The sequence below is a fragment of the Talpa europaea genome (genome assembly GCF_964194135.1).
Source record: "Talpa europaea genome assembly, chromosome: 10".
Taxonomy (NCBI): domain Eukaryota; kingdom Metazoa; phylum Chordata; class Mammalia; order Eulipotyphla; family Talpidae; genus Talpa; species Talpa europaea.
In genome coordinates, this window is record NC_140077.1 from 98,619,008 (window position 1) to 98,645,202 (window position 26,195).

The following is a 26,195-nucleotide window of genomic DNA, read 5'->3' on the forward strand; positions in this document are numbered from 1 at the left end:
GACTGCGGAGGCCCTCCCTGAGTGAGCAGGAACAAGGCGCCCAGGCAAGGGAGCTGGACTCAAAAGGCGCCATTCCCGCGCCACTGATCTGGGCTACAGCCCGCATCCTGGAACTGAGGGCTTTGGAACTGAGACCCGGGCACGAAATTAGGGGGAGACGGCGGAGGCCCATCCTGAGTGAGCAGGAACAAGGCGCCCAAGCAGGGGAGCAGGATTCAAAAGGCGCCATTCCCGCCCCACTGATCTGGGCTACAGCCCGTGTCCTGGAACTGAGGGCTTTGGAACAGAGACCCGGGGCACGAAATTAGGGGCGTGGGTTCCCCACGACGGTGGGGCACAAGGCAGACACAGCACCCCAAAGCCGTTGAGGTGTACCCTACCATCCCCGCTCTGCTCCCCGTCCCACGGGGTGGAAAATCAGCTCCCCAAGGGCTCTAGGAGAGATCTCTGGCACCACCTAGCGACTTGAAGCCAGCAGAGGCTCCTGAAGGAGCTAGTGGCCAGCTGGGGAGTTTGCCCACACCGGGCCCCTTCCGAACAAGTAGTCTGAGCCCACAGGGAGAGCGAGCACCCACAGCCGGGGCAGACCAGGTGCGCAGAAGAGTGTGCCTGAGACCAGACACGCAGGGAGTGTGTCCCACATCACCATTTTAGAACAGGGACATTTCTTCAGTAAAGACTACCTGCAGAAGGCTTCCTCAGGAGCCAGAGGTGAGCGGGGGAAGTTCGCCCACACCAGACCCCCTCTGGCCTGCAGTCCAAGCCCAGAGGGGAGCAGGAACCCACCGCCGGGGCAGACCAGGCGCACAGGGGAGTGTGTCCCTACATCGGCATTTTAGAACAGGGACCTTTCTCCAGTAAAGACTGCTTGAAACTGACAGATGACTCCTGGAAGAACCAGAGGGGAACAGAGAAGCCCACCCAAGATGCCGGCCAGTCCCAACAACACACTGTCCCAACGCATACGGCAAATTAGAAAACAGACAGTAGGGAAGAGAAGAACCACACGCAACCTAGCAACTCTCCAGAGAAAAAGCACACCACAAAAAGAAAGCCAGCCCCCAGATTGCAAAGACAATAACTTGGAAGAATTTCTGAGCCTTCCAGAAAGAGAATTTAAAATTGCCGTGATTAAAAAACTAACAGAAGTCATAAAGGAAAACAATGATAAGGGAAAAATAATCAACGATCAGAAGAATGCAATTGAGTCCCTAGAGAGGGAAAACAATGGTCAGAAGAAAGAAATTGAGTCCCTAAAGAGGGAAGTAAAAGAAATGCAGGAGATCAAAGAATTAATGGAAGAACTAAAGAATTATGGGAAAAGCAATGAAAGCAGAATAGATGAAATGGAAGAACGAATAAGTAATCTTGAAGACATAGAAATAAAAAGAACCAAAACAGAAAAGGAAAGAGAAGTACGAAGGAAAAAGAACGAAGAAAGACTTCGGGAACTATCTGACTCCATGAGGAAAGGAAATATAAGAGTTATAGGAATACCAGAAGGAGAGGAGAGAGATGTAGGAACAGAGAAAATATTCAAAGAGATAATTGAAGAGAACTTCCCAAATGTGAAGAAGGAGCTGAAAATTGATATACAAGAAGCAAGAAGAACACCAAACTTCCACGACGAAAGGAAAAATACAGCAAGACACATAATAGTAAAGCTCCCAAGAATCCAGGACAAGGAAAAAATAATGAAGCTGGCAAGAGGGAAGAAACAGATAACATTCAAAGGAAAACCAATCAGGCTGACATCAGACTTCTCCGAAGAAACACTACGGGCAAGGAGAGAGTGGAGGGACATAGTCAACAGACTCCAAGAAAACAGATGCCAACCAAGAATACTCTATCCCGCAAAGCTCTCCTTCCTCTTTGAAGAAAGAATATGGACCTTTCCAGACAAACAGAAACTCCGGAATTTCATTGCAACTAAACCCCCACTCCAAAAAATACTACAAGGAGTCCTAAAGCCAGAACCTCAGAGGGACGAATAACAATGAAAGAAGGCCAAAAAAAAAAAAGTTATTAAAAGAATAAATAAATAAAATCAAAGGAAAGACAAACACAATGGCAAATACAGATGTTAACATATCAATAATAACTCTGAATGTAAATGGACTAAACTCTTCAATAAAAAGACACAGAGTTGCAGCCTGGATTAAGAAACAAAACCCAACCTTTTGCTGTCTCCAGGAAACACATTTAGCTACAAAAGATAAAAATAGGCTCAAAGTTAAAGGATGGAAAACAATCCTACAAGCAAATGGACCAAAAAAGAAAGCAGGAACAGCTATACTTATATCAGATAAAACAGATTTCAAACTCAAAAAGATAAAAAGAGACCCCAAGGGTCACTACATTATGATCAAGGGGACAATACTTCAAGAAGAAATAACACTCATTAACATATACTCACCAAACGAAGGAGCACCAAAATATATCAGACAACTGTTGTCCTCTCTGAAAACAGACATCAGAGAAAACACATACGTAGTGGGAGACTTCAACACACCACTATCAACAATGGATAGATCAACAAGACAAAAAATAAGTAAAGAAACTAAAGCTCTAAATAAGGACCTAGAGCAATTGGGCTTAACAGACATCTATAGAACACTAAACCCCAAAAAAACGGAGTACACATTTTTCTCAAGCGCACACGGATCATTCTCCAGGATCGATCACATACTGGGGCACAAGACAAACATCAACAGATACACCAAGATTGAAATCATATCAACCATCTTTTCTGACCATGAAGGCATCAAACTAGAAATAAACCATAAAAAGAAGGCAAGGAACTTTCCTACCTCATGGAGATTAAAAACCACACTACTGGAAGACCATTGGACTAATGAGGAGATCAAAGAAGAAATTAAAAAATTTTTTGAATTGAACGACAAGGAGGACACCAATATCCTAAATGTATGGGATGCAGCAAAAGCAGTAATAAGAGGAAAATATATAGCAATAGAAGCTCACATCAAGAAACAAGAAAGAACGCAAAGAAACAACCTAATCTCGAAGCTCAAAGATCTAGAAAAAGAACAACAAAAAAACCCCAAAACCAGTAGAAGAAAAGAAATAATAAAAACCAAAGCAGAAATAAATGAAATTGAAACTAAAAAAACAATCCAAAAGATCAATGAAACCAAGAGCTGGTTCTTTGAAAAAATCAATAAAATAGACAAACCCCTAGCCAGGCTCACAAAGGAAAAAAGGGAGAAAGCACAAATAAACAGGATCATCAATGAAAGAGGAGAAATCACAACGGACACAGCAGAAATCAAAAGAATAATCAGTAACTACTATGAACAGTTATATGGAAACAAGTTCAACAATCTAGAGGAGATGGACAAATTCCTACAACTCTACAATCACCCAAAGCTAGATAAAGAAGAAATAGAACACCTAAACAGACCAATTACAATTAGCGAAATTGAAATGGTAATAAAACACCTCCCCAAAAACAAAAGCCCAGGACCTGATGGATTTACAAATGAATTCTACCAAACATTCAGAGACGAATTAGTGCCTATCCTTCACAAACTCTTCCAAAAAATTGAGAAGGAAGGGACAATACCAAACACGTTTTATGAAGCCAACATTACACTAATACCAAAACCGAACAAGGACAACACAAAAAAGGAAAACTACAGGCCAATCTCCCTAATGAACACTGATGCAAAAATCCTCAATAAAATTTTAGCTATCAGAATCCAACAATGTATCCATAAGATAATTCACCACGACCAAGTTGGATTCATTCCAGGGGCACAAGGATGGTTTAACATCCGAAAATCAATCAACGTTATCCAACACATCAACAAAAAGAAATATAAAAACCATATGATAATATCAATAGATGCTGAGAAAGCTTTCGACAAAGTGCAACACCCATTCATGATAAAAGCCCTTGAAATTCTTGGGATACAAGGAACATACCTCAACATCATAAAGGCCATCTATGACAAGCCAACAGCCAGTATCATTCTCAATGGTGAAAAGCTGAAAGCAATTCCATTAAGATCTGGAACAAGACAAGGATGTCCACTCTCACCATTGCTTTTCAATATAATACTGGAAGTCCTAGCCAGGGCAATAAGACAAGAGAAAGACGTCCAAGGAATCCAAATAGGAAAAGAAGAAGTCAAACTATCACTATTTGCAGACGATATGATATTATATATAGAGAACCCCAAAAACTCCACAGAAAAGCTAATTCAACTCATCAATCAGTTCAGTAAAGTGGCAGGATACAAAATCAACACGCAAAAGTCAGTAGCCTTCCTATACACAAACAATAAATCTGAAGAAGAAGAAATCAAAAAGACCATCCCTTTTGTTATTGAAACAAAAAAAATCAAATATTTGGGAATAAATCTAACAAAAGAGGTAAAGGACCTATACAAAGAAAACTATAAAACACTGTTAAAAGAAATAGAAGAAGACACAAAGAAATGGAGAGACATCCCCTGCTCATGGATTGGAAGAATAAACATTATTAAAATGGCCATCCTTCCAAAAGCAATATACAGATTCAATGCTATTCCAATCAAAATTTCAATGTCATTCTTCAAAGAAATAGAACAATTATTGATGAAATTCATATGGAATCACAAAAAACCCCGAATAGCCAAAGCTCTCCTGAAAAAAAAAGAAGGGAATGGAGGCATCAGACTCCCAGACTTCAAACTATACTACAAAGCCATAATCATCAAAACTGCATGGTATTGGAACAAGAACAGACATACAGACCAATGGAATCGAATAGAAAATCCAGAAATAAACCCACAGATTTATGGTCAACTAATCTTTGACAAAGGAGCAAAGAATATGCATTGGAGCAAAGAAAGTTTGTTCAATAAATGGTGCTGGGAAAACTGGGTCGCTACATGCAAAAGAATGAAGCTTGACCACCACCTCACACCATACACAAAAATCAACTCAAAATGGATTAAAGAACTAGACATAAGACCTGAAACCATAAAATATATAGAAGGAAATATAGGCGAAACACTACGTGATTTGCACATCAAAGACATCTTTACAGACACATCACCCAAAGCAGTGATAGTGAAGGCAAAGATAAACAGCTGGGACTACATCAAATTAAAGAGCTTTTGCACAGCAAAAGAGACAATAACAAAAACAAAGAGAAACCCCACCAACTGGGAGAACATTTTTGCACCCAACACTAATGATAAAGGACTGATCACAAAAATCTGCAAAGAGCTGATGAGACTCAACAACAACAAAGAAAATAATCCAGTCAAAAAATGGGCAGAAGAGCTTAAAAGAAACTTCTCTGAAGAGGAAATGCAAATGGCCAACAGGCATATGAAAAAATGTTCAACATCACTTGTCATCAGGGAAATGCAAATCAAAACTACCATGAGATACCATCTTACACCAGTGAGAATGGCACATATTAAAAAAACTAGCAACAACAAATGTTGGCGAGGGTGTGGAGAAAAAGGAACTCTTCTGCACTGTTGGTGGGAGTGCAAACTGGTCCAACCACTGTGGAAAGCTGTGTGGAGATTTCTGGACCTACTAAACATAGAGCTTCCATATGATCCAGCAATTCCACTCCTAGGTATTTACCCAAAGGACACAGAAACATCAATTCCAAAGAACACCTGCACCCCTATGTTTATAGCAGCACTGTTTACAATAGCTAAGCTTTGGAAACAACCCAAATGCCCAAAAATAGATGACTGGATCAAGAAGATGTGGTACATATATACCATGGAATATTACTCAGCATTCAAAAAAGATAAACACATGCAATTTGCAGCAACATGGATGGCGCTGGAAGGGATCATGCTCAGCGAAATAAGCCAAAAAGAAAAAGAAAAATACCGGATGGTCTCACTCATAGCAGGAATCTAGAAAACTTAAATAAGGGACCAGGAAAATGAATAACTATAAGATAGTGAAAATCAAAATCAACAAAAAACTATGAACCAGAGACACTTTTAGGGGGGCGGGAGGGGAGAGATTGGGGTCAGAATGGGGGGGCTGCAATTGTATGGGGAATATAACAATAAAATTTATTTAAAAAAAAAAAAAAAAAAAAAAAAAAAAAAAGAATATATCTATTCAGAGGAGCTTATTATGAGGTAGCCACCAAGGGAGCTGGCAACTGTGTTAGCTCCCTAATAAGCAGGCCCTGAAGGGGTTTGATTATACACAAAGGAGGAATTTGGGGAGATGTGGGGCATAAAGAGAGTGAGGGGCTTCAAATTGCCAGTGCTGGGGAGGCACCAGGTGGTGCAGCCATCAGGAGTTAAATGTCTACATTTTCCAGCAGAGTGTGCTCCTGGGGGTGGGGTGGGGATGGCTCACCATCCTTAGCTGCCAGCAGGGGCTTGCCCTGATTTCTTTATCCCTGAAGGGGTACAGTGAATTCTGTTGTAGAATTAATACAGTTAGTTCTCAATGTTCCCAGGAATGCAGCTCAAGAGTAAATTACACAGGAAGGGAAAGTGACGGAGTGAGCTCAATATTTGATTCTTACTTTAACCCACTTTATTCTATTTACCATTATGAGATGAAGGGGGTCTGGTTACAGTCTCCTATTTCCAAATACTTCTGGTATTTCCAATATCTCAAGATTAAATCCTGCTTGTCTTTGAAGGATTTCCAAGACACAGCCCATCAGTATTACTTAACTTCCCTATTACTGCTGAACTTGCATCTTCTATTCCACATTTCAAGTCTTTTTAGTTATCTCATGTGCATTGACCATTTTACTTCAGTTAGTTTGTAAGCTCCCTAAACCCACAGACTGTACTATTAGTTTTAACTTTCTAGGAAGGTCTACTATTGTGGAGGGCACACAATACATTTCCAGTGAATAATGGATAAAATACTTAGCACAGTCCTTGCTACATATGCACTCTTAATAACTGGTATTGTTATAGGACAGGGAGAGGGGCAGCCCAAACCCCGCAAACCTGCCTATTCTAAATGGGTTCTGCCATCTGCCGCATCAACAGAAAACATAGGAGACTTTAAGGGGAAGGAACTTTAATAAAACTAGGAAACAATACAGGTAAGGCAGAGTCTAGTTTCTAAATGAAGCACCCAAAGTTACCCGTCCCCTCATGGGTAAAACTCCATCCATATGGGATCGGCCCAGAACAAGGCCCCAAAGCCTGCCACAAGTCTAAAGCATCTTCCAGTGGGGACCCACAGAAAAGGGTCAGAAACAACCAGACAAGCCCGGAAGGAAAAGAGCAAAATCAACATCAAGATAAAAGCTGCCATTGTCACCTCCCCACGGGTCTCACCCACATCTGTGTCACCCAGTACACGATCAAAAGACAAGCGGTTTCTTCACGTGTCTCTAAGCTCCATGTGCCTCCTCCAGGTCTCCTGGCTCCATCCTGCTTCCTTCCTCAGTCTCTTCTGCAGCTTCTTTTCTCCCAGCTCAGCTCCACCCTCCCTTGGGTGGGGCAGGGAACCTCCCCCTTTCCTGGGGACCACCCTGTTGCAGTATCAGTGTGTACTTATAATTACTTAAGGGACTGATGCCTCAAATTGAAGTTCTAATAGGAAGCCAGAAAATTCTCATCTCTGACCTCAATCCTAAGAACTTTTTGCTTGCCTTCCTTATGATCTAGAGTAATGGTTTCCCAGGCTAAGTTTGTACATTTTAGTCTCATTCCACTTTCTATGAAGCAGTGTTTATAATACAGACACCATAACATCAACAAACAGCAATGTACCTTTCACCATTCCTGCTTCCTTTATTCTGAGAGTCCTTGCAAAAAGTAAAATAGTTGTAGTATTTTCTTTTCTTTTTTTTTTTTTTTAAAGATTTACCCATTTCTGCATACAAGAACTGGGGCACTAGGCCAGAGGTGCGCCAGGCGAGAGGATCCACCAGAGATAGAGTGGGGAACAGAACAGGCAGATCCACCGAAATACATTGCTGAGGGGAGCAGCGGGCGAGACAGGAGCGGTCTGCCGTGCCATCTGGGTAGCTTCCGGGCCGGGGATCGAACCGGCGCTGCAGTGGCTGCTGACAGCCTCACAGGCTGCGCCTCAACCCCTTGCGCCACCAGGGAGGCCCAGTTGTAGTACTTTTATTTTAGGTGAATGACAATAATTTAACCTCAACGCTTTAACTTACATCAATGTCTCAACCTCTTTTAACTTTCCTGAAGTTCCTACCAGCGTCTGCTGGACTGGCTGACTTAGTTTTCCGCTGCACAGCGCAGCGCACCGCGCAATCAGGCTTTTCTCACGTCCCACTAACCCTCCTGCTTCCCTCGCTGGGGGCAGAAACCAGGTCCGGGAGAAGGAAAGTCTGACCTTCCGGACTCGCAGGCTGAGCCGCGGCTCCGCGACAACAGACAACACCGCAAGTCCCTTCTCCGAGCGTCCCGGGGCTGCCCCGCCCCCGGCGGGCGCCGTCGCGTCGCGTGACGTCACGCGCTTCCCGGAAGTGCGCCGAGTCGGCGGCGGGGGCGTGTCTGCGGGCTGCCCCGCGTGTGGTTACCGGAGAACCGCGGGAATTCGGACGCCGGCGCTGCTGCTACGTCCGCTGCCGACGTGATTTTCCCTTTCCCCGGGAGAGTCGCGAGCTCGTCGGCGCGCCCGGGACGTGAGCCTGACGAGGGCTCCGGCGCGACGCCATGGAAGTAGTGGAGGCAGCCGCCGCTCAGCTGGAAACTCTGAAGTTCAATGGCACCGGCTTTGGGGGTGACCAAGGTCAGGCAGCGGTGTCTCGGGGTTCCAGTGCTGCCCCGGAGCCGCGGCCACCCCTCCAGTCGGAGGGGGAGACCCCCGACACTGGGCAGGCCACGGAGGCTCAGCCTGCGGAGGAGCAGCAGCCGCAGCCCGCGCGGAGCCCTGTAGCCCTCGAGGGCCCGGCGCTGCCGGCCGAACCGACGCCCGGCGGGACCAGCGGCCCCGGCCCCGCGGAGCCGCCCCTGACCTCGGACCCCCTGGGAACCTCGGACTCGGATTCCGACAGGTTGGGCTGCCTGCAGGTCCCGGAGCTGCGGGGAGAGGCCTCGTGTCCCTTACGGGCTGCGAGGGGCGGGGCCTGCGGGCGGGGAGGGGGGCGGGGGGTGCCCGCGCGGGCCGGGAGTTCACCTGTGCTGGGGGCCGCCGGTTCCTCGCGTCCACTGCGAATTGCGTTGTGAATCGGAGTCAGATAATCAGACCGCTCTTCCCTAAATATAGTCATCTGAAGGCCTTATGTAAATTTTATCATTTTCAGGTAGAATGTGAAAAACGAGGTTCTGTGATTATTGCAGTATTCATTTGGGGCCCTCCAGTTGTGGCTATAATTTTGAGTTTTGGGTCAGACTCGCATTTCATAAACTTCGGCGTGTGATCTGGTTTTTCTTTATTTTTAAAAATTTTTTAAAGATTTATTTATTTATGCATACAAGAGCTGGGGTGCAGGCCAGAGGATCCACCAGAGACAGACTGGGGAACAGAACAGGTAGACTGACTGAAATACACTGCTGAGGGGAGCAGCGGGCGAGACAGGATAGGTCTGCTGCGCCATGTGGGTTGCTCCCTGGCTGGGGATCGAACTTGTGCTGCAGAGGCTGTGGATTGCTTCATAGTGAGATGCTTAACACATTGTGCCACCAGGGAGGCCCTGATCTGGTTTTTCGAAGTAGATAGACTGAATATTAGTTAAAGGATTCTTTTGTGTTTCTAAATTGACTCCTGACAGTTTTGTTAATTTGTAGAATCCTTAAAGGGATCACATGTTCTTAAAATAAGAGAGGTATTGTTATTTAGTATTATTTATGCTCTGCGTAGGTCTTATGAGTGTTCTCTACTAACCTTCCCCTACACCTGTGGCTTTTAAATATGACACCTTGTGATGGGAAAGGACTTAAAGCATATAGTATGTTACTAAACCACACTGAACGTTGATTACAAACATTGAGTTTGTTATGTGGGATACTGAACAGGTGAACAAAATAGACATGATCCTTGTAGTGAGAGGATGAAAACTCTTAGTAACCACACGGATAAAATTATAATTGATGAAAATTTGATGGACCAAGCAAGGTGAATTGTGAAATTATTAGAAAGTAATAGGAGAGTCCAATCCTATAGGACTCTATGGTTAAAAGTTTTAATTCTAATTGTCAGAAAAGCTATTGCAGAATTTTAGATAGAGAAATGGCATGTTCAGTTTAACATTCCAGCATGCTTTGCTCTGTAGAGGACTTGAGCTGGATTCAAGAGTGAAAGCAGAGAAGCATGAGTGGAACACAACCAGTGTGCAAACAGTAGGAAAGATATTGCATTAGTCCATAATGAGACCATGGTTGTCTGGATGAAATATTTTTAAGTCATTTGCATCAAGTATGCTAATAGATAAGGCAGAGGGCTAAAACCAAGGCATCAACTGGGTGGGTGGTGGTTCAGGTTACTCAGGTGGTACAGGGTACTCATCCTGTGCTTCAGGTAACCATAAGTCTGATCCCCCATTTACCTTAGCTGAAATGGGGGCTGGAGGCCAGTTGGAATGGCAAATGTGGACAGTAAATGTGAGACTTCTCTGACAGCCAATAGGACATGTCAGTTGAGCATTAGGATAACATTTAGAGTTTGGAGGACAATTCTGGTCCAGAGATGTACATTTGAGCATAATTAGATAAAAGATAAAACTTTTGCAAATCTTGTTTTCTCTAACATTTCTGTTATTTAACCTGAGAATTTTAAAGCAAATATTAAATTTTTATTTTATTTTATTTTAAGTTTTTAAAGATTTATTTATTTATACACGCACTGGGTACAGTCAGAAGCACGGGAGGGTGGGAGAATTCACCAGAGCCAGAGTGGGGAACAGAACAGGCAGACCGACAAAATACACTGCTGAAGGGAGCAGTGGGCGCGGCAGGAGAGGTCTGCATGCCAGGTGGGACCCTCGCTGGTGGCCGGAGATCGAACCAGCGCTGTAAAGGCTGTGGGCAGCTTCGCAGCCTAGCGCTCAACTGCTGCGCCACCAGGGAGGCCCTAAATCCTGATTTTAAAGCATTCCACCATACCTGTAAATTCTTCACTATGCATCTCCACCCCCTCAGTTTTATCAAGAAAAGCCATCATGGAGTACGTTTAAGATGTATAGTATAATGGTTAAATTTACATGTATTATGAAATGATTACCACAGGAAGTTCAGTTCGCATCCAAACACATGATTAAAAAAAAAGATTCCTATGACAAGACCTCGGATCTAACCTCAGTAGCTTTCCTGTATGTATTACAGCAGTGTTAACAATAATTGTGTTGATTACATACCTAGTCCTTTAATTTATAACTGAAAGTTTACCTTTTGAACATATTCCACCAGTGTGCCCTCATCCTGTGCGTCAGGTAACCATAAGTAGTCTGAAGTCTGATCTCTCTTTGAGGTTTTTTGTTTTTTTTAGATTTCACATTACGTGACATCTTACAGTATTTGTCTTTCCCCCTGTGACATTTCACTTTTAGCATATTGCCTTCAAGGTTCATCCATGGTGGCCCAAAGGGTAGGATTTCCTTTTTCTTTATGACTGAATAATATTCCATTGTGTATATATGCCACATCTGCCTTATCCAGTCCTCCATAAATAGATATAATTTGTTTACATGTCTTGACTGGTGTAAATAGTGCTGCTATGAATGATGTCATATCTGCATATGGGAGAGGAGATATCTTTTGAATTAGTGTTTTAATTTCCTTTTGATCTTTTCCCCAGAAAAGTGATCACTGGATCTTACGGTAGTTCTAATTTTAATTTTTTGAGGAAACTCCATACTGTTGTGCATCGTGACTGTACTAATACACAGTGGTACAATCTGTCCAACAGAGCACAAAGGATCCCCCTTTCTCCACATCCAACCCATCTTTGTTTCCTCTTGTCTATGATGATGACCCTCTTAACAGGCAAGAGGTGGTATTTCGTTGTGTGAATTTGCATTCCTCTAGTGAAATAAAATAGATTTAAAGGAGAGAAGCGGATTAAGAAAGAAAAGTGTACCTCCTTTCTTGCTATTGTATGTTATTCATGTAGAAGTGACCAGTTAATGCAGCTAAAAATTAGGCTGAAATTTAGAGTTGTCAAGCCTGAAGATTATCAGTATTTGCATGAGGATAATGATTGAAATCATGGAGTGAATGAGGTTATTCATGGGAAGAGAAGATGAAGATGAAACCCTTAGAAACAGCAATAAAAAGAAATGAAGAGGGCTATCTGACAATTTAAATTAAGAACAGGCTTATTTGTAACAAAAATTGCTGTGGAAGTCAGGGGCTAAAGGGGTAATCAGATCGTAGAGTGGTCAGTATAGTTGGTGACTTTGAGTGTGCAAGTAACTTGAAGACTGAAAAGAAACTCTTCATTGTCAATGAAGAGATTTTTGGTCTTTAGTGGCTAGTAAGAGGTTCCTTTCCCCAAGTTCTCTTTTTGTCAGTGATTTGTCCCATGTTAACTTATATTAACTCCCATATTTATTGTATAAAACTCTTTTAAGAGTTTGATTTATAGTGGGGGATTTGAAAATATTGTGAATAGATTAAAGACTACAGTAGGTCTTTGATGTTTCATTATAATGTTGATGAGAAACAAACCTGGCTCCATTGTATGAAAAGACTATTTCCATTCTTTTAAAGTCAGTTTCCAAGAACCTGTGCAGGATGTTAGGTGATGACTTACTGTTTCCCAAATACCATACATGGTCACCTTTAAAAGGCTAATAACAGCATTGGTAAACATGTAGTACTTAGTTCCTACTTATTTTAATGCCACTGTAATAGGGTTTTACTAAATTTTCAACCGTTCTTTTTTCTACAGTGAAACAGATTCTGATAGTTCAAGCTCCTCCTCTTCCTCATCATCTTCCTCATCATCTTCCTCTCGTGTATCACTTCCTCCAGTGCTATCAGATGGAGAAGATGATTTACAGATTGAGAAGGAAAATAAGAGTTTTCCACTTAAAACAAAAGATGAGTTACTTCTTAATGTAAGTAGTCAGATTTGTTGCTAAACCTCATTTGCATTTCTGAAGTATGTCTTGATAGTCATTGATTCCATTTGGCCTGTATCTGTTCCATAAAATTTGAAAGCTCTTTTAACTTCCTGGGGGGGGAGGGGCACATTTTTCTCATCCCTTGACTTTGTTAAGTAAAAGAGGATGCATAAGTAGAAAGGATACTTCTAACTCTTAACATTTGATAACTATTCCTTATTCTTTTTTTTTTTCTTGCAAGAAAAAAATACTTGTTTTCTTTATTGCTCCAAGGTAGTAATTTTAGCTTGCTATTTTCCTTTTTTTCCCCCTCTAGAAGATATTTTTTATGTGTGTTTAGTAATCTTGCCTTTTTTTCCTCCTCCACAAGTCGGAAAATTTTGTGCAGTGGCCATTGCAATCATTCTCTTTTTTTGACTGTATTCAAGATGTTTATTTTCCCCACCCTCACATGTACTTTTGTTATGCTTTTTAAAATTATTGTTCACTAATTACAGTTACTTTGTAAGAAGATTAATGTTCTTTATCTGTCATAGTGCACCTAATATATATAAGACTAATCCAGTTTCTGCTCTCTTGTCATCAAGTGTAGCAAGAATGACAGTAAATACAATAGACAAATATATTTAATTGCTGGAAGTACTTTTGAATTGTGAGTGTATATTTCACTCATATTAGAAACTTACCATTTTTGCTGGGAAAGTATAGGGTTTTAAAATTTGTAACACTGGACTGGCCTGTTCCTTTGCCACTTCTGAGAGGTCTTGGGGAAGTATGGAAGAAGCAATTATGGTCTGTATTTTTGAAGTTTGGGTTCTTGACTCACTTCGTATTTGCACAATTCAGAAATAAACTTAAAAGTTCCTAGTCCTTTTAGATCACTCTGCCTCTAGAGATAGAGGAGTGAGTTTCCCAGTCTGTTATAAACTTTTTTGATTTAGGGCTCTGAAATATTATAGTTCTTCCAGGACTTCAATTCTGAAGTTCAAGGGAAGAGAGAAACTTGGCCGTGAATCCCAAGGATGCTATGACTACAAGTATGTAGTATCTCTGAACTCTGCCTCTTCTCTGCTGCTCAGTAGGTGTTTCTCCTTGAAAGTTTGACCACTGACATTCTTTTTTTTTTTTTTTTAATTATACAAAACTGGGGTACAGGTCAGAGGCGTGGGAGGGTAAGAGAATTCACCAGAGACAGAGCGGGGAGCAGAACAGGCAGACAGAACAAAGACACTGCTGAGGGGACCAGTGGGCGAGACAGGAGAGGTCTGCCATGCCATGTGGGTTTCTCCCTGGCTGGCTGGGACTCGAACCCATGCTGCAGAGGCTGTGGACAGCTTCACAGTACGGCGCTCAACCCGCTGTGCCACTGTGGAGGCCCTGACCACTGACTCTCTTGTGTGAAGGTCATGGGGAGGGCTTGTACTGGCGCCTGGGGCCTGATACACAGCCCTGAACAAGTCCTTGAGGCTAGTGGAGTGGGCATTTAAATTGCTTGGGCATGAGTCAGAGTCATTCCTGTTTGTGTGGGAGACCTGGTAGGAAAGTGAGTGCTTGAGAGAAAGCACATGGGCGAATGTGAGGGTGGGAGCAGATGACAGCCAGTTAGGAAAGGAAGAATGAATATGTGCATATTCTAAGGAGAGTGGAGATTGGGTGGGTGGTATCAACCCCTGCGAACTACTGGAATGGATTCTCTATCACAGGAAAGGGAGGCTTATATTTCAGAAGATGCTGTTCAATCAGCAATAGAAAGAAAAGGGAAGTATTTGGAAGGGGTTATCATTTTTGACTTCTGTTGGTCTCTTGTGCTTGGGAGCTGCAGAGACTGTCAAACTACCTCAAGGGAAGGGGGATTTGTTTTAAATTTACTTGGATAGGATTGCCACTGGGTACTGGCAGCTACTGAGGTTGGCCTTATTTTTTATTTAATTTTTTATATGCCTCTTGGACATTCTCATGGTTTTGAGTGTCATTTCAATCATTAGTACTGATTTCTGTTTACCTTTAGTTCATTTTTTTAAACATATAAAGGACAGGTTTATCAGGAAAAGGAAAAAAGACACCTGTACGTAGTCATAGGCGACAGAGCTGCCTAAATTCACCTTTTAATTCTACCCTGTATACAGATTTCGTGTCCCTGTCAACTTCCCCATGAACAGTGTTATTTCTCTACTCACTTGTGGGACACTTCTGTTACTTAGCATAGATTTAGGGGTGTGTGTGTGTGTGTGTGTGTTTTGAAAATAACAATTCACTTTCTGAGAAGTGCTCCTCTTCTGTTAACTAACTTTATCTAGTGTCATATGTGCTGTTTTGTTCAGGTCCTGATACATCATTTCCTCTCAGGCAGCAGGATGCATGGAGTTTTTGCTCTTTTTAGGCCATTAACTTACTTGCCTAATGAAATTCTGAAGAAAATTAATGAAATATTCTATCCATGTTGTTTTTTGCTTAAAAAAAAAATATACACATGGAAAACTAGTCAAACAGCACTAATTGTCTTGTTTGTGCTGGGTCTTTGGAGAACTCTAGAATATAGACATACCCATTTAATCCAGTTTTATGTCCCATCTCTTTATAACATGTCTCATATTCCAGGCAGTTTGTTGTTTTAGCCATGCCGAGTTTAATTTTTACTCCCATTTAGTCTGATTGTCAAGTAGACTTGTTGCTTTTCTGTCTACCTTTTAAATACTTGCATTGTTGCAGAGTCAAGTTCTGGTGTTCTCACGCATAGCTATCACATATCTTTAAGTATATGGAAATCACCTTGAGATTGTTCTTTTAGAACTAAATGTTTGAGAATTGCAAACATTTTTTGGGATGACAGGATTTGCTTATAACTTGATTTTTATGGAAGAGGTGGGGAAGAGAAAAAAGAGGGATTAGTCAGCTATAGTGGCAATGAAAAGGAGAGTCTTACTTGGCTTTTTTCATAATGTCACAATTATGTAATATTTGATGTTAAATTTAACCAAGTGGAATTATCCTTTTAAAACATGCACCCATCTTTAATGCTGAGGATTTATATATAACCTACACAGTAAATGTAAAGCAGTCTACATATTACAGCTTTGAGACCTACATTAAACCATTGGGTTTGTTCATTGTTTGAATGAATTGGAAAATGAAGTTTGTTCAAAAGATTTTCATAGCAATTTATGCCCAGAGCTCTGCTTTCACATAATTCAGATGTAATTAAAATTTTTGAATCATAAAAACATTTATGGAATTGTGACATTTCAGTCTTAATCCAGCAGTGAATTATATAAACTAGTGCTTATTGTTTCTCTTTTGAAAATCTGAAAGGTTTTGCATAACATGAAAACTTGTGATTATAGTGCTTGTGGGAATGAAAAATGGATAATGCTACAGTAGAAATAATAATGTACCATTATGCGCATAATATAGCATGACCAAGAAAATTGTTTGTAGGTGATTCTTGGTAAACTTACCTTCATATTTGCAGACTACCTTTATTACCAGTGCATATGGTACACATGCACTTTGAAATTAGGATGAGTACACTATGTTCTCTCTGTGATTCTAGCTGTGCAGGCATGTACTTGAAAACATCTTGACAAGAGGCTGCAGAAACATCTGGGCCATCTCGAGGGGTCAGAATTTACAGTGGATTATTTCATACCTTTTTGACCTCCCATTGGCTATGAAATTATCTTACACGTTGGTCAAGACTTAATAACCATTGACTGAATATGTTGTTTTCAAGGCCTAACTTGGTTTTTAAGTTTTGTCCGAAATGTAGTTTTTCAATTTCGGCTTTTTATGAGTAGGTATATATAACATGTACTGCATGTAGAATGCTGCTGGTATTTATTAACATCCTCAAAATACCCAGTATTTAAGAATCAACTTAACATACTTCAAAGAAGGTAAGCTTTTCATTACTATTCAGTGGTCTTTAAAAGTAATGCTTAAACATTTAAATTTTGTGCTTCATTGCACAAAATTACTTTAGTAAAACTTAACATCGAGAATGAATTATCCCTTAAAATTTAAATAAGTATTGTTTTATAGAGTATATGTCTTCTGTATATCAATACATATATATTATTAATATTACATAGAAACCTTGTGTTTATTAGAGTCCCCTTTCCTCATTAGATTTTGGTGAGTTCTGCTGATTGCTCTAGAGGATAAAGACTAAATGTCTGTTGTAAAGGAATCTATCTAGAGTGTGAACATACACACGTAGGCTGAACGCAAAGTAACGACAGCTAATGATTGAATGCCAGATGAATGATACTGGGCATAAGAAGCTGTAGGATAGATTGGAACAGGGAAAGCTTGCACTGCAGTGGCCAAGGATGGTGACATGGCTTGAATTTAGATTGAAAGATGGATTGGATGTACATAGGAAGAGAATATGACCTTTCCCAGTGAAAGGGCCAAGTCTGTTGCATATGTCAGCTGTATTCCCAGAGTTGGCTATGTTGATGGGACTCGGAGTATTTGTTTATCCATTCATCATAGTTACACCTAATGCTAGTTCTAAAAAGAACATTTTCTTCTCCTTTTAACATTTCTGACAAGTTGGAACTAATAGATGGCATCTTATCATTGTTTGATAGTGCTTTCATTTTACTGCTATAAATTCATTATTTCAGATTGCTTATTTTTGCATAGAAGAACTGGGGTTCAGGCCAGAGGTGGGGGGGTGCAGTGAGAGGATTCACCAGAGATAGAGTAGGGAGAAGAGCAGGTAGGTTTACTCTGAAGTACACTGGTAAGGGGAGCAGTAGGTGAAACAGGAGAGGTCTGCTGCGCCATATGTGGGTTAGCTCCCTGGCCAGGGATGGAACTCAGGCTGTTGCAGTGCTGAGACATAACCCCTAGGCCACCAGGCACACCCCCTATTATCTCAGATTTGATGAAATTTGGATTTTTCAATTAACATAAAAGACAATGTTTAGAGTTATAGTCCTAGTTTTTTCCTTACTGAGACAAAGTATAATTTCTTACTTTGATGTTCATGGGAGTCAGCTTTTGAAAGTTTTCTTATAAGCTTTCTGTGACAGTAATTTTAGAGAAAAACAAGTCAAACACTATTTATTAAAAAAGAAAAATGTAGGCACTTCCAAGGAAGCGTTGACTTTCATTTTTTTGGTGGAAATTTTTATTCGGCTGAGTCTGAATCTAAGTTTAGTGTCATACAATAGGATAATTAGGGAAGGCACTTAGTGCTTATTGGTAATAGCTAAAGTAATAATTGAATTTCATGCAGTAAAATTTCATTCTCTTTTCTGGAGAGGTTGGTGAATTAGTGAATTTTGCATGTAGTCATAGTTGACACAATATACCGACCATTCTTTTTTCTAATATGGTTTACCAGCTACAGGGGGAAAACGTTTCTAATCATAACTTTCAGTACTCGAGGAATTGGATCCTACTTTATCAGCATATCTGAAAAGTGAAGGCTCACTTAATAGATGAGAAAAGTGGTCAGATAATAGAATTCCGCTTATCTTCTCCTTTAAAACTTTCCCTCAAACTAATAGCAAAAAGGATTAATTTCTATTTGGAACATTTGATTCCTTCCCCACCACGCTATGCTGCCCCTCTTTTCTTTCTTTGTTAGTGAAAACCCAAATCAAGGTTCTTTATATAATTTTGTGTCAGAAGGTGATCAAATTGTTATTTTTTTTTTTTTCTTGCCCTATAATAAGCTTTCAAAGAGCCAGGGAAGTCAAGGTTCTTATAAAGTATAAATGTTCTCATTTCATAGGACTATTTTCAATTCATTAGCTCCTTCCATTTTTGTGCTGGAAGTCTTAGACAACCATTTTTTGACTGGGTCCACAATTTTTGACACGTCCACAATTTAATTCTTATAGGGTGGATTTTAAATGTTGAACCCTATTGATTTGAATATTTTGCTTGATTGAGCAATCTTGTAGTATATGCAGCTGTTAGAGAATCAGAATACAGTATATACTTACAACACAAATGAGAATTGCCCTCTCATGGATATTCCACAAGTGTGGTTAGAACCTTGAATTTTTTGATACCAGTTTATGAATACCTTAATTATCACAGCATCATAGTAATTTCATTTGAGTCTGGTATGCAATTTTTGCATTAATGCTCTGTCTTTTCCATTATATGAAATTAAACATTTTTTAAATTATAATTTTAGATATTTGTATGAATTATTCAAAACTTCTGCTCAGTTCCCTCTCTGCTTTTAGATAAGGAAACTGATAGTTAAAAACAAAATGACTTGTCTTTGATGGTTTAAGTGGGAAGGAGCAGATCAGAATTAGTAACAGGTAGATTCTACTTTTTCTATATTTTTAGTATTTGTGGAGTCCTGCATATAGCAATATTGGAATTTAATCATTTGAAGGGTCTGATTATTTGGTTTCTAAATAATGTGGCATATATTGCCATGGTGAAGGATGAATGTGTGTCATCTAATATGAGTTTTCTTATATAGTATTTGCTTGGACCATACTTCCTAATAAAGTCTTTTTGACTTGGACTGTGGAGTGTATAGGAAATAAATGATTCAATTTCTTTAGTATTTTGAATTGCCATAATTTGCCAAATGCTGTGATGTATCTGGGATTTTTTTTTTCCTACGTGGCCTTTTCTTTTACTGATGATGTTCATGAAATTTGTTTTCCTTGCCTTGTTATTATATATTGAAGTACTGAATATGTTCAGAAAAAAACACTTTTGCTCCTTTGATTTTGAGTTAGTAGACATTTAATATTAATTTCATTTAAATGGTGGCATAGATATTTATCTCTAGATGTAGATGCTACACTTCCAAAATAGCTTTTTTAGGGGATTTGGGGAAATAACAATGATAAAAATAAAGATTTATCACAAAACTTCATTTCTCAAGTGAAATATTCAGTTAGCATTAAGACTTCATAGTAATGTGGCACCTGCTGTTAGAAGTGGTCTTAAAAGTATGCTTATTAGTGATTGAGAATTGATTGATGCTATTATGTCTGGGCTATGTTTTGTATTAAGTGGCTCTGAATGTATGAGAAAGAATATAAACTAGTGCTGTCCATTAGCCCTTCCTGCAGCCATGGAGATGTTCTGTATCCATGCTGTTTTCATACTGTAGTTGTTATGCACTTAAAATGTGACTAGTGTGACTGAAATATAACCTAATTTTAATTAAATTTACATATCAAATGTTGCTAGTATCTAGTATTGGATAAGCAGGATAAAAGGAGTCTTTCCCTTGTAATAGAATCCAGGCTGTAACAATCATCCTGACCTGCAGTAAAAAGCCTTGTTTTCTTTTATCTTCAATATACTTGGTTTTTGCTTACTACGTGATGAAGGTCTTTCTAATCCAGGTTCTGTCATTACTTCTACCTTTAATTTATCAATGTGTCTTTATAGTTTATCACTGTGTCTTTTACTTATGATTCTTTATACCCTATATGCACTGTTACCGTGGTAGTGTCCTTCAGTATGTGTCCTGCACTTTTTCCTTATTGGAGTCTATTTCTTCCTTTTCTTTTCATGTCACACATACCCATACTCATGGGAAAGCAAAGTGATTAATCTTTATTTCTTTAAAGGAGACTGTGAGATTGAGGGGGTTTATTCATTTATCTTTCCACGGGCAGCTGCTACTATGTTATCAGGGAGTAGGAGGCTAATCTAATAACTATAATAATGTTTGCTTCTGCAAACCTCACATATCTATGCGTCAGTTCTGGGTTGTAAAGCTTCCTTGGAAATCTACCTTTTTTAGTATAGTTTAAGTAGATTGGGTCAAGGTTCTTTTCTTCATGGAGAATTCCCATTTGAATTCTAGGAATTCTACTTTCATGACCTGATTTTTGCTGTGACCAAAAAAAAGACTGTGACCTTTTCTGAGGTTTTTTGTTTTGCTTGGACTGTCCAAATAATTCATCTAATATGCCAAAAACTAAACATCTCCCATGTGCTAGTACTGTTCTGGTTGCTATAGCAATGAGCAATATTGACAGGTACTAGTTATTACTGGGTTTTGTCTAATTAGAATAAAGGACTTTTCGCAAGTAAACAAGTTGGATGTGTTAGTAATGTGTTTGTTTTTTTTTTTTTTAAGATTTATTTATTTATACAAGCACTGGGTATAGTCAGAAGCGCCGATTGGGAGGGTGAGAGAATTCACCAGAGCCAGAGGGGAGAGCAGAGCAGGCAGAGTGATGAAGTACACTGCTGAGGGGAGCAGCGGGCGGCAGGAGAGGTCTGCGTGCCATGTGGGACCCTTGCCCAGCGCCGGGAATCAAACCGGTGCTGCAGAACTTCGCAGCCCAGCACTCAACCGCTGTGCCACCGGGGAGGCCCAGTAATGTGTTTAAAAGCGAGAAAAACAGCAGCATAATCTGATAAAGAGTTACTAAGCATGGTGGTGGTGTGCTGTAGTACTTTAGATTTAGTAGTTCAGGAAGAGAAAGTGATATTTGACATCCAAACATCAAAACAAGATCTTATATTGCCCAAGATGCCATAGCAATCTAAGGAATTTGCCCTTTGAGCCTTCAAAAATTCTGCCTCTTTGAACTTGTCAAGGAAGTTCATGGGAAGCACATCCTTTCAGTGAATTCTTGTTGATGAAGTTTGGAATATCTCCCCCTGCCTCTTTGTCCTCTTCTCCTAGCATTCTCTACATCTTTTCTCCCTTGATTCAGTCCCAAAAATGTCTACCATTTTCAAACAAAATACTGCTTGACTTAACTGAATTTTTAAAGGCAAAATCCATAACAGGCCCCCAACCTGGAATTGATTGAATAAGATTGGTTTAATTCACCGATTTAATTTATTTCTTACATGTTTTATGTGCAGTATCTAGTTCTTCAGATACCTTTATCCTCTTTAAGAGTATTTGTAATAGTGTTTCTATGTATACCTCTGTTACAGGTAGGTTTGTTGCTACTAAGAGGCAACTTAATGCCTCTGTAAATTATTATTATTTTTTTTTAAGATTTTTTTTTAATTTATATAATAGCTGGGGTAAAGGCCAGAGGTGCGGGAGGGTGAGAGGATTCACCAGAGACAGAGTGGGGAGCAGAACAGGCAGACAGACCGAAGTACACCTCTGAGTGGAGCATTGGGCGTGACAGGAGAGGTCTGCTGCACCATGTGGGAATCTCCCTGGCCGGCTGGGAATCGAACCTGCGCTGCAGAGGCTGCAGATAGCTTCATAGTGCTGTGCTCAACCCGCTGCGCCACTGGGTAGGGCCTCTGTAAACTATTTTAAACTTTCTGACATCACAAGATATTGGGGTCAGACCTCCCTGGTGGTGCAGAGGGTTAAGTCCCAGCACTGTGAAGCTATCCGCAGCCACTGCAGCATGAGCTCTCTCCCTGGTTGGGGAGCTAACCCACAGGGTGTAGCAGACCTCTGTTGTCTTGTCTGCTTCTCCACTCAGCAGTATATTTCAGTAAGTCTGCCTGTTCTATTCCCCACTCTGTCTCTGGTGAATTCTCTCACCCCCTGCACCTCTGGCCTATACCCCAATTCTTGTATGCATAAATGAATAAATCTTTTTTTAAAAAAAGATACTGGGATCACTGAATTGGATGTATGGTGAGGACTACAGATAGCATTGTCTCCATTTATATACACCCGAGTTTGGTTTTGTATGAGGTCACAAGTCCTCCTCATTGGTAGGCAAAACTTGTGTTAATACAGAGGTCAGAAACAGGATAGCAGCAGCTAGAATTACGGGGTCTGCAGACTATTTGGCCACAAGTGTGAGTCATTACAAATATTCTGGCTTTTGTCTCTTGTCGTCTTCATGCTGGATATCTTATGACATTTTTGGAGTAGAACATCAGGAATTAATCAGATGTTACTGACTGAATTGTTCTACTTAAGGTAAATTATGCTATAATGATCTCAAAAGATGATGAAAAGGCATTTGATAAAATTGATTAGTCATTTCTGATTTAAAAAAAAGTTGGTAAAATAGGAAATAGATGGCTATTTCCTTATCCTATTGAAAATAAATTCCAAATGAAATTAATCATTAACATTTGAAACATTCCCTTTTTTTTTAAAAAAAAGATTTATTTATTTATGCATATAAGAGCTGGGGTACAGGCCAGTGGTGCAGGCAATGAGAAGATCCACCAAAGACAGAGTGAAGAACAGAACAGGCAGACTGACTGAAATACACTGCTGAGGGGAGCAGCAGGCGAGAGTCTGACGCGCCATGTGGGTTTCCCTGGCTGGCTGGGGATTGAACTTGGGCTGCAGAGGCTGTGGATTGCTTCATAGAGTGGTGCTTAACCCCTTGCTCCACCAGGGAGGCCAATGATGCTTTTTGTGTTCAAACAATACCCTATAAAGAATCCATTTACAATAACAGTAAAAGATACTAAGTCACCAAGAATTTGTAACAACAAGTACAGTGTGTATTGTCTTTGAATAAACCTAAAGACTGTGTGTAGAGCCTATGACAATTTAGACAACTATAATTGTGCTTTTAAATCAGTACTAACAGTAATATGACAAAGTAATTTTAAAGTTTTATCTAGTAGACTAAACGTGAAAATAGCTGGAAGAATTCCAAGGGGAAAAATATTGATGGAGTGGGTAGGGGAACTAGTCTTTTTTCCAAAACATGGAAACTAGTCCATATTAAAACATGCTATGAGGGGCAGAGTTGTTAAAATAATTTAGTACTGGTAATGAAATATATCAGAACCAAATGGAGACTTTAATAAACACCCCAAATAGATGAATATGTTAAAAATTATCTCTTAAATCAGTAGGAGAAAATGGATTTATTTATCGTGTGAGGATAACTGATGATTTAGATAAAGATGAAGCTAATCTGTGCCTCACTGTTACATAAGAATAAGACCAGGGGCCTGCTTGGTGGCACAAGGGGTTAATACCAATGAAGCTATCCACAGCCACTGCAGCACAGATTGGATCCCTGGTCAGGGAACTACCCATATAGCGCAGCAGACCTCTCCTGTCTCACCCACTGCTCCCCTCAGCAGTGTATTTCAGTCAGCCTGCCTGTTCTTCTCCCCACTCTGTCTCTGGTGAATCCTCTCACCCCCCACACCTCTGGCCTATATCCAGTTCTTGTATGCATAAATAAATAAATTAAAAAAGAAAAAAAGAATAAGACCAAAAATGAACCAAACGTACAAATATTGAAAATCAAACTAGAGAAGCAACAAAATCATCAGTGAATATTAAAGTATGATCTTGATGTAGGGAAGATCTTTCTAGATATGACACAGTCTCATGAACCAAACAATGAGAAAATTAATGTAATTGAATATATAAAAATTAAAATGCCAAAGTTTATTAAACAATTTAAAAGATAAAAACATACATTAGGATGTAAGGAAGGGGCATTGTGCATATTTACTACGGGGCAAATGTCCTTTTTTTTTTTTTTTGAAGATTTATTTATACAAGAACCAGAGTATAGGCCAGATGCACGGGAGGGTGAGAGAATTCACCAGAGACAGAGCGGGGAACAGAACAGGCAGACTGACCAAATACACTGCTGAGGGGAGCAGCGGGCAGTCCAGGAGAGGTCTGCCGCCCCATGTGGGACCCTCGCCGGCCGGCTGGGATTAAACCAGCGCTACAGAGGCTGCGGACAGCTTCACAGCACTGTGCTCAACCACCTGCGCCACCAGGGGAGGCCCAGGACAAATGTTCTTAAAATCCCAAAGTTCTCTTAATAATTAATGAAAAGACAAACTCTCCAAAAGAAAATGTGTGACGTGTGCAGATGATTCATAAACACAAATGGGATATATGCAAGGATATTCAGTATTCCCAAATTAATGAAGAAATTCAAATTAAAGCAAGATACTATTTTATATACCTATCAGGCTGGCAGAGATTTAGTTTGCTTCTCAGTGATGATAGGGCTGTAGAGAGTACCGCATTGTTTGCAAAAGTGTGAAGTGATGTAACTAAGTTTTTGAAAAGAAATTTAGCACTATCTGTCAAAACTAAAAATGTTCCTTCCGTTGGAATTGGCAATTCCACTTAGAAAAATTGATGACAGAAGTTACAGAATTTATGACAGGAGTTACAAAATGATAGAAAGATGTGCACAATATGATAGGTAAAAAGGATAGTTTGCTTGCTTGCTTTTACAAGTTGCTATTTTATTTAAGTAGCACTTTAAAGTTAGAAATGTCAAATTTATGTCTGCGTTATAACATTTCTTTCAAATATCCTTCACAGACAACTATCAGCTGTTTATGGAGAGTAGAATGGAGAGGTTGAAAGCAGTAGGAGAGGGGAATTTTTGTTTACTTTGTATCCTTCTCTACTTGATTTGTTCCTTTATTGGAAAACAGGAAAATATATTTCTTTTATCCTTTAAAGTTAAAAATCAAAAATGGAGATTAAGAGTTTAGGTTTGTACCAAAACTTAATTATATTGCGTGGGCCTGTATTCCTTCTAATAGGAAATAGAAATCGAGGAGCCTTTCATTTTATACACAAATAGCATTTATTTATCAGAGCATAACATTGATTTTCTATGCTAAGTGTTAATGACTTGTGGTCTGCCCTCTTGCCAGTTCAGAGGTTTTTGTAAAATATCTACCAGCACTTCCTCTTTTGGAGACTTCCTTATCTTTTTCCTAATAACCTTCTACCTATGCCTGACTTTATTTAAGCAGTAGACTTTATCATAGTCCAAAAGTAATGAATATTTTTGCGTTAGATCTTACCAGAATTTGGCTAGGGAGCAGGATTGTTTTCATTACACCCTTGTTCATTAGAAAATGCCCTTTGGGGAGCTGTTGAGACTCAACAAAAACAAAGAAAATAATCCTGTCAAAAAATGGGCAGAAGAGCTAAAAAGAAACTTCTCTGAAGAGGAAATGCAAATGGCCAATAGGCATATGAAAAAATGTTCAACATCACTTGTAATCAGGGAAATGCAAATCAAAACTACCATGAGATACCATCTTACACCAGTGAGAATGGCACATATTAAAAAAACTAGCAACAACAAATGTTGGCGAGGGTGTGGAGAAAAAGGAACTCTCCTGCACTGCTGGTGGGAGTGCAAACTGATCCAACCACTATGGAGAGCTGTGTGGAGATTTCTGGACCTACTAAACATAGAGCTTCCATATGATCCAGCAATTCCACTCTTAGGTATTTACCCAAAGGACACAGAAACATCAATTTCAAAGAGCACCTGCACCCCTATGTTTATAG

General features: G+C 40.0%; 1 protein-coding gene across 1 annotated transcript in view; it reads left to right on the forward strand.

Annotated features, from left to right (window-relative positions):
- Positions 1 to 8,648: 8,648 nt before the first annotated feature.
- Positions 8,649 to 26,195, forward strand: part of NAF1 (nuclear assembly factor 1 ribonucleoprotein) — a gene marked incomplete at both ends in the record, with an annotated part of 36,311 nt that continues 18,764 nt past the window's right edge. Inside the window, 2 exons of the mRNA XM_084245972.1 lie at positions 8,649 to 8,989; positions 12,823 to 12,991. Of these exons, the coding sequence (XP_084102098.1) occupies positions 8,649 to 8,989; positions 12,823 to 12,991 (510 nt within the window). The remainder of the gene's footprint in view (positions 8,990 to 12,822; positions 12,992 to 26,195) is intronic.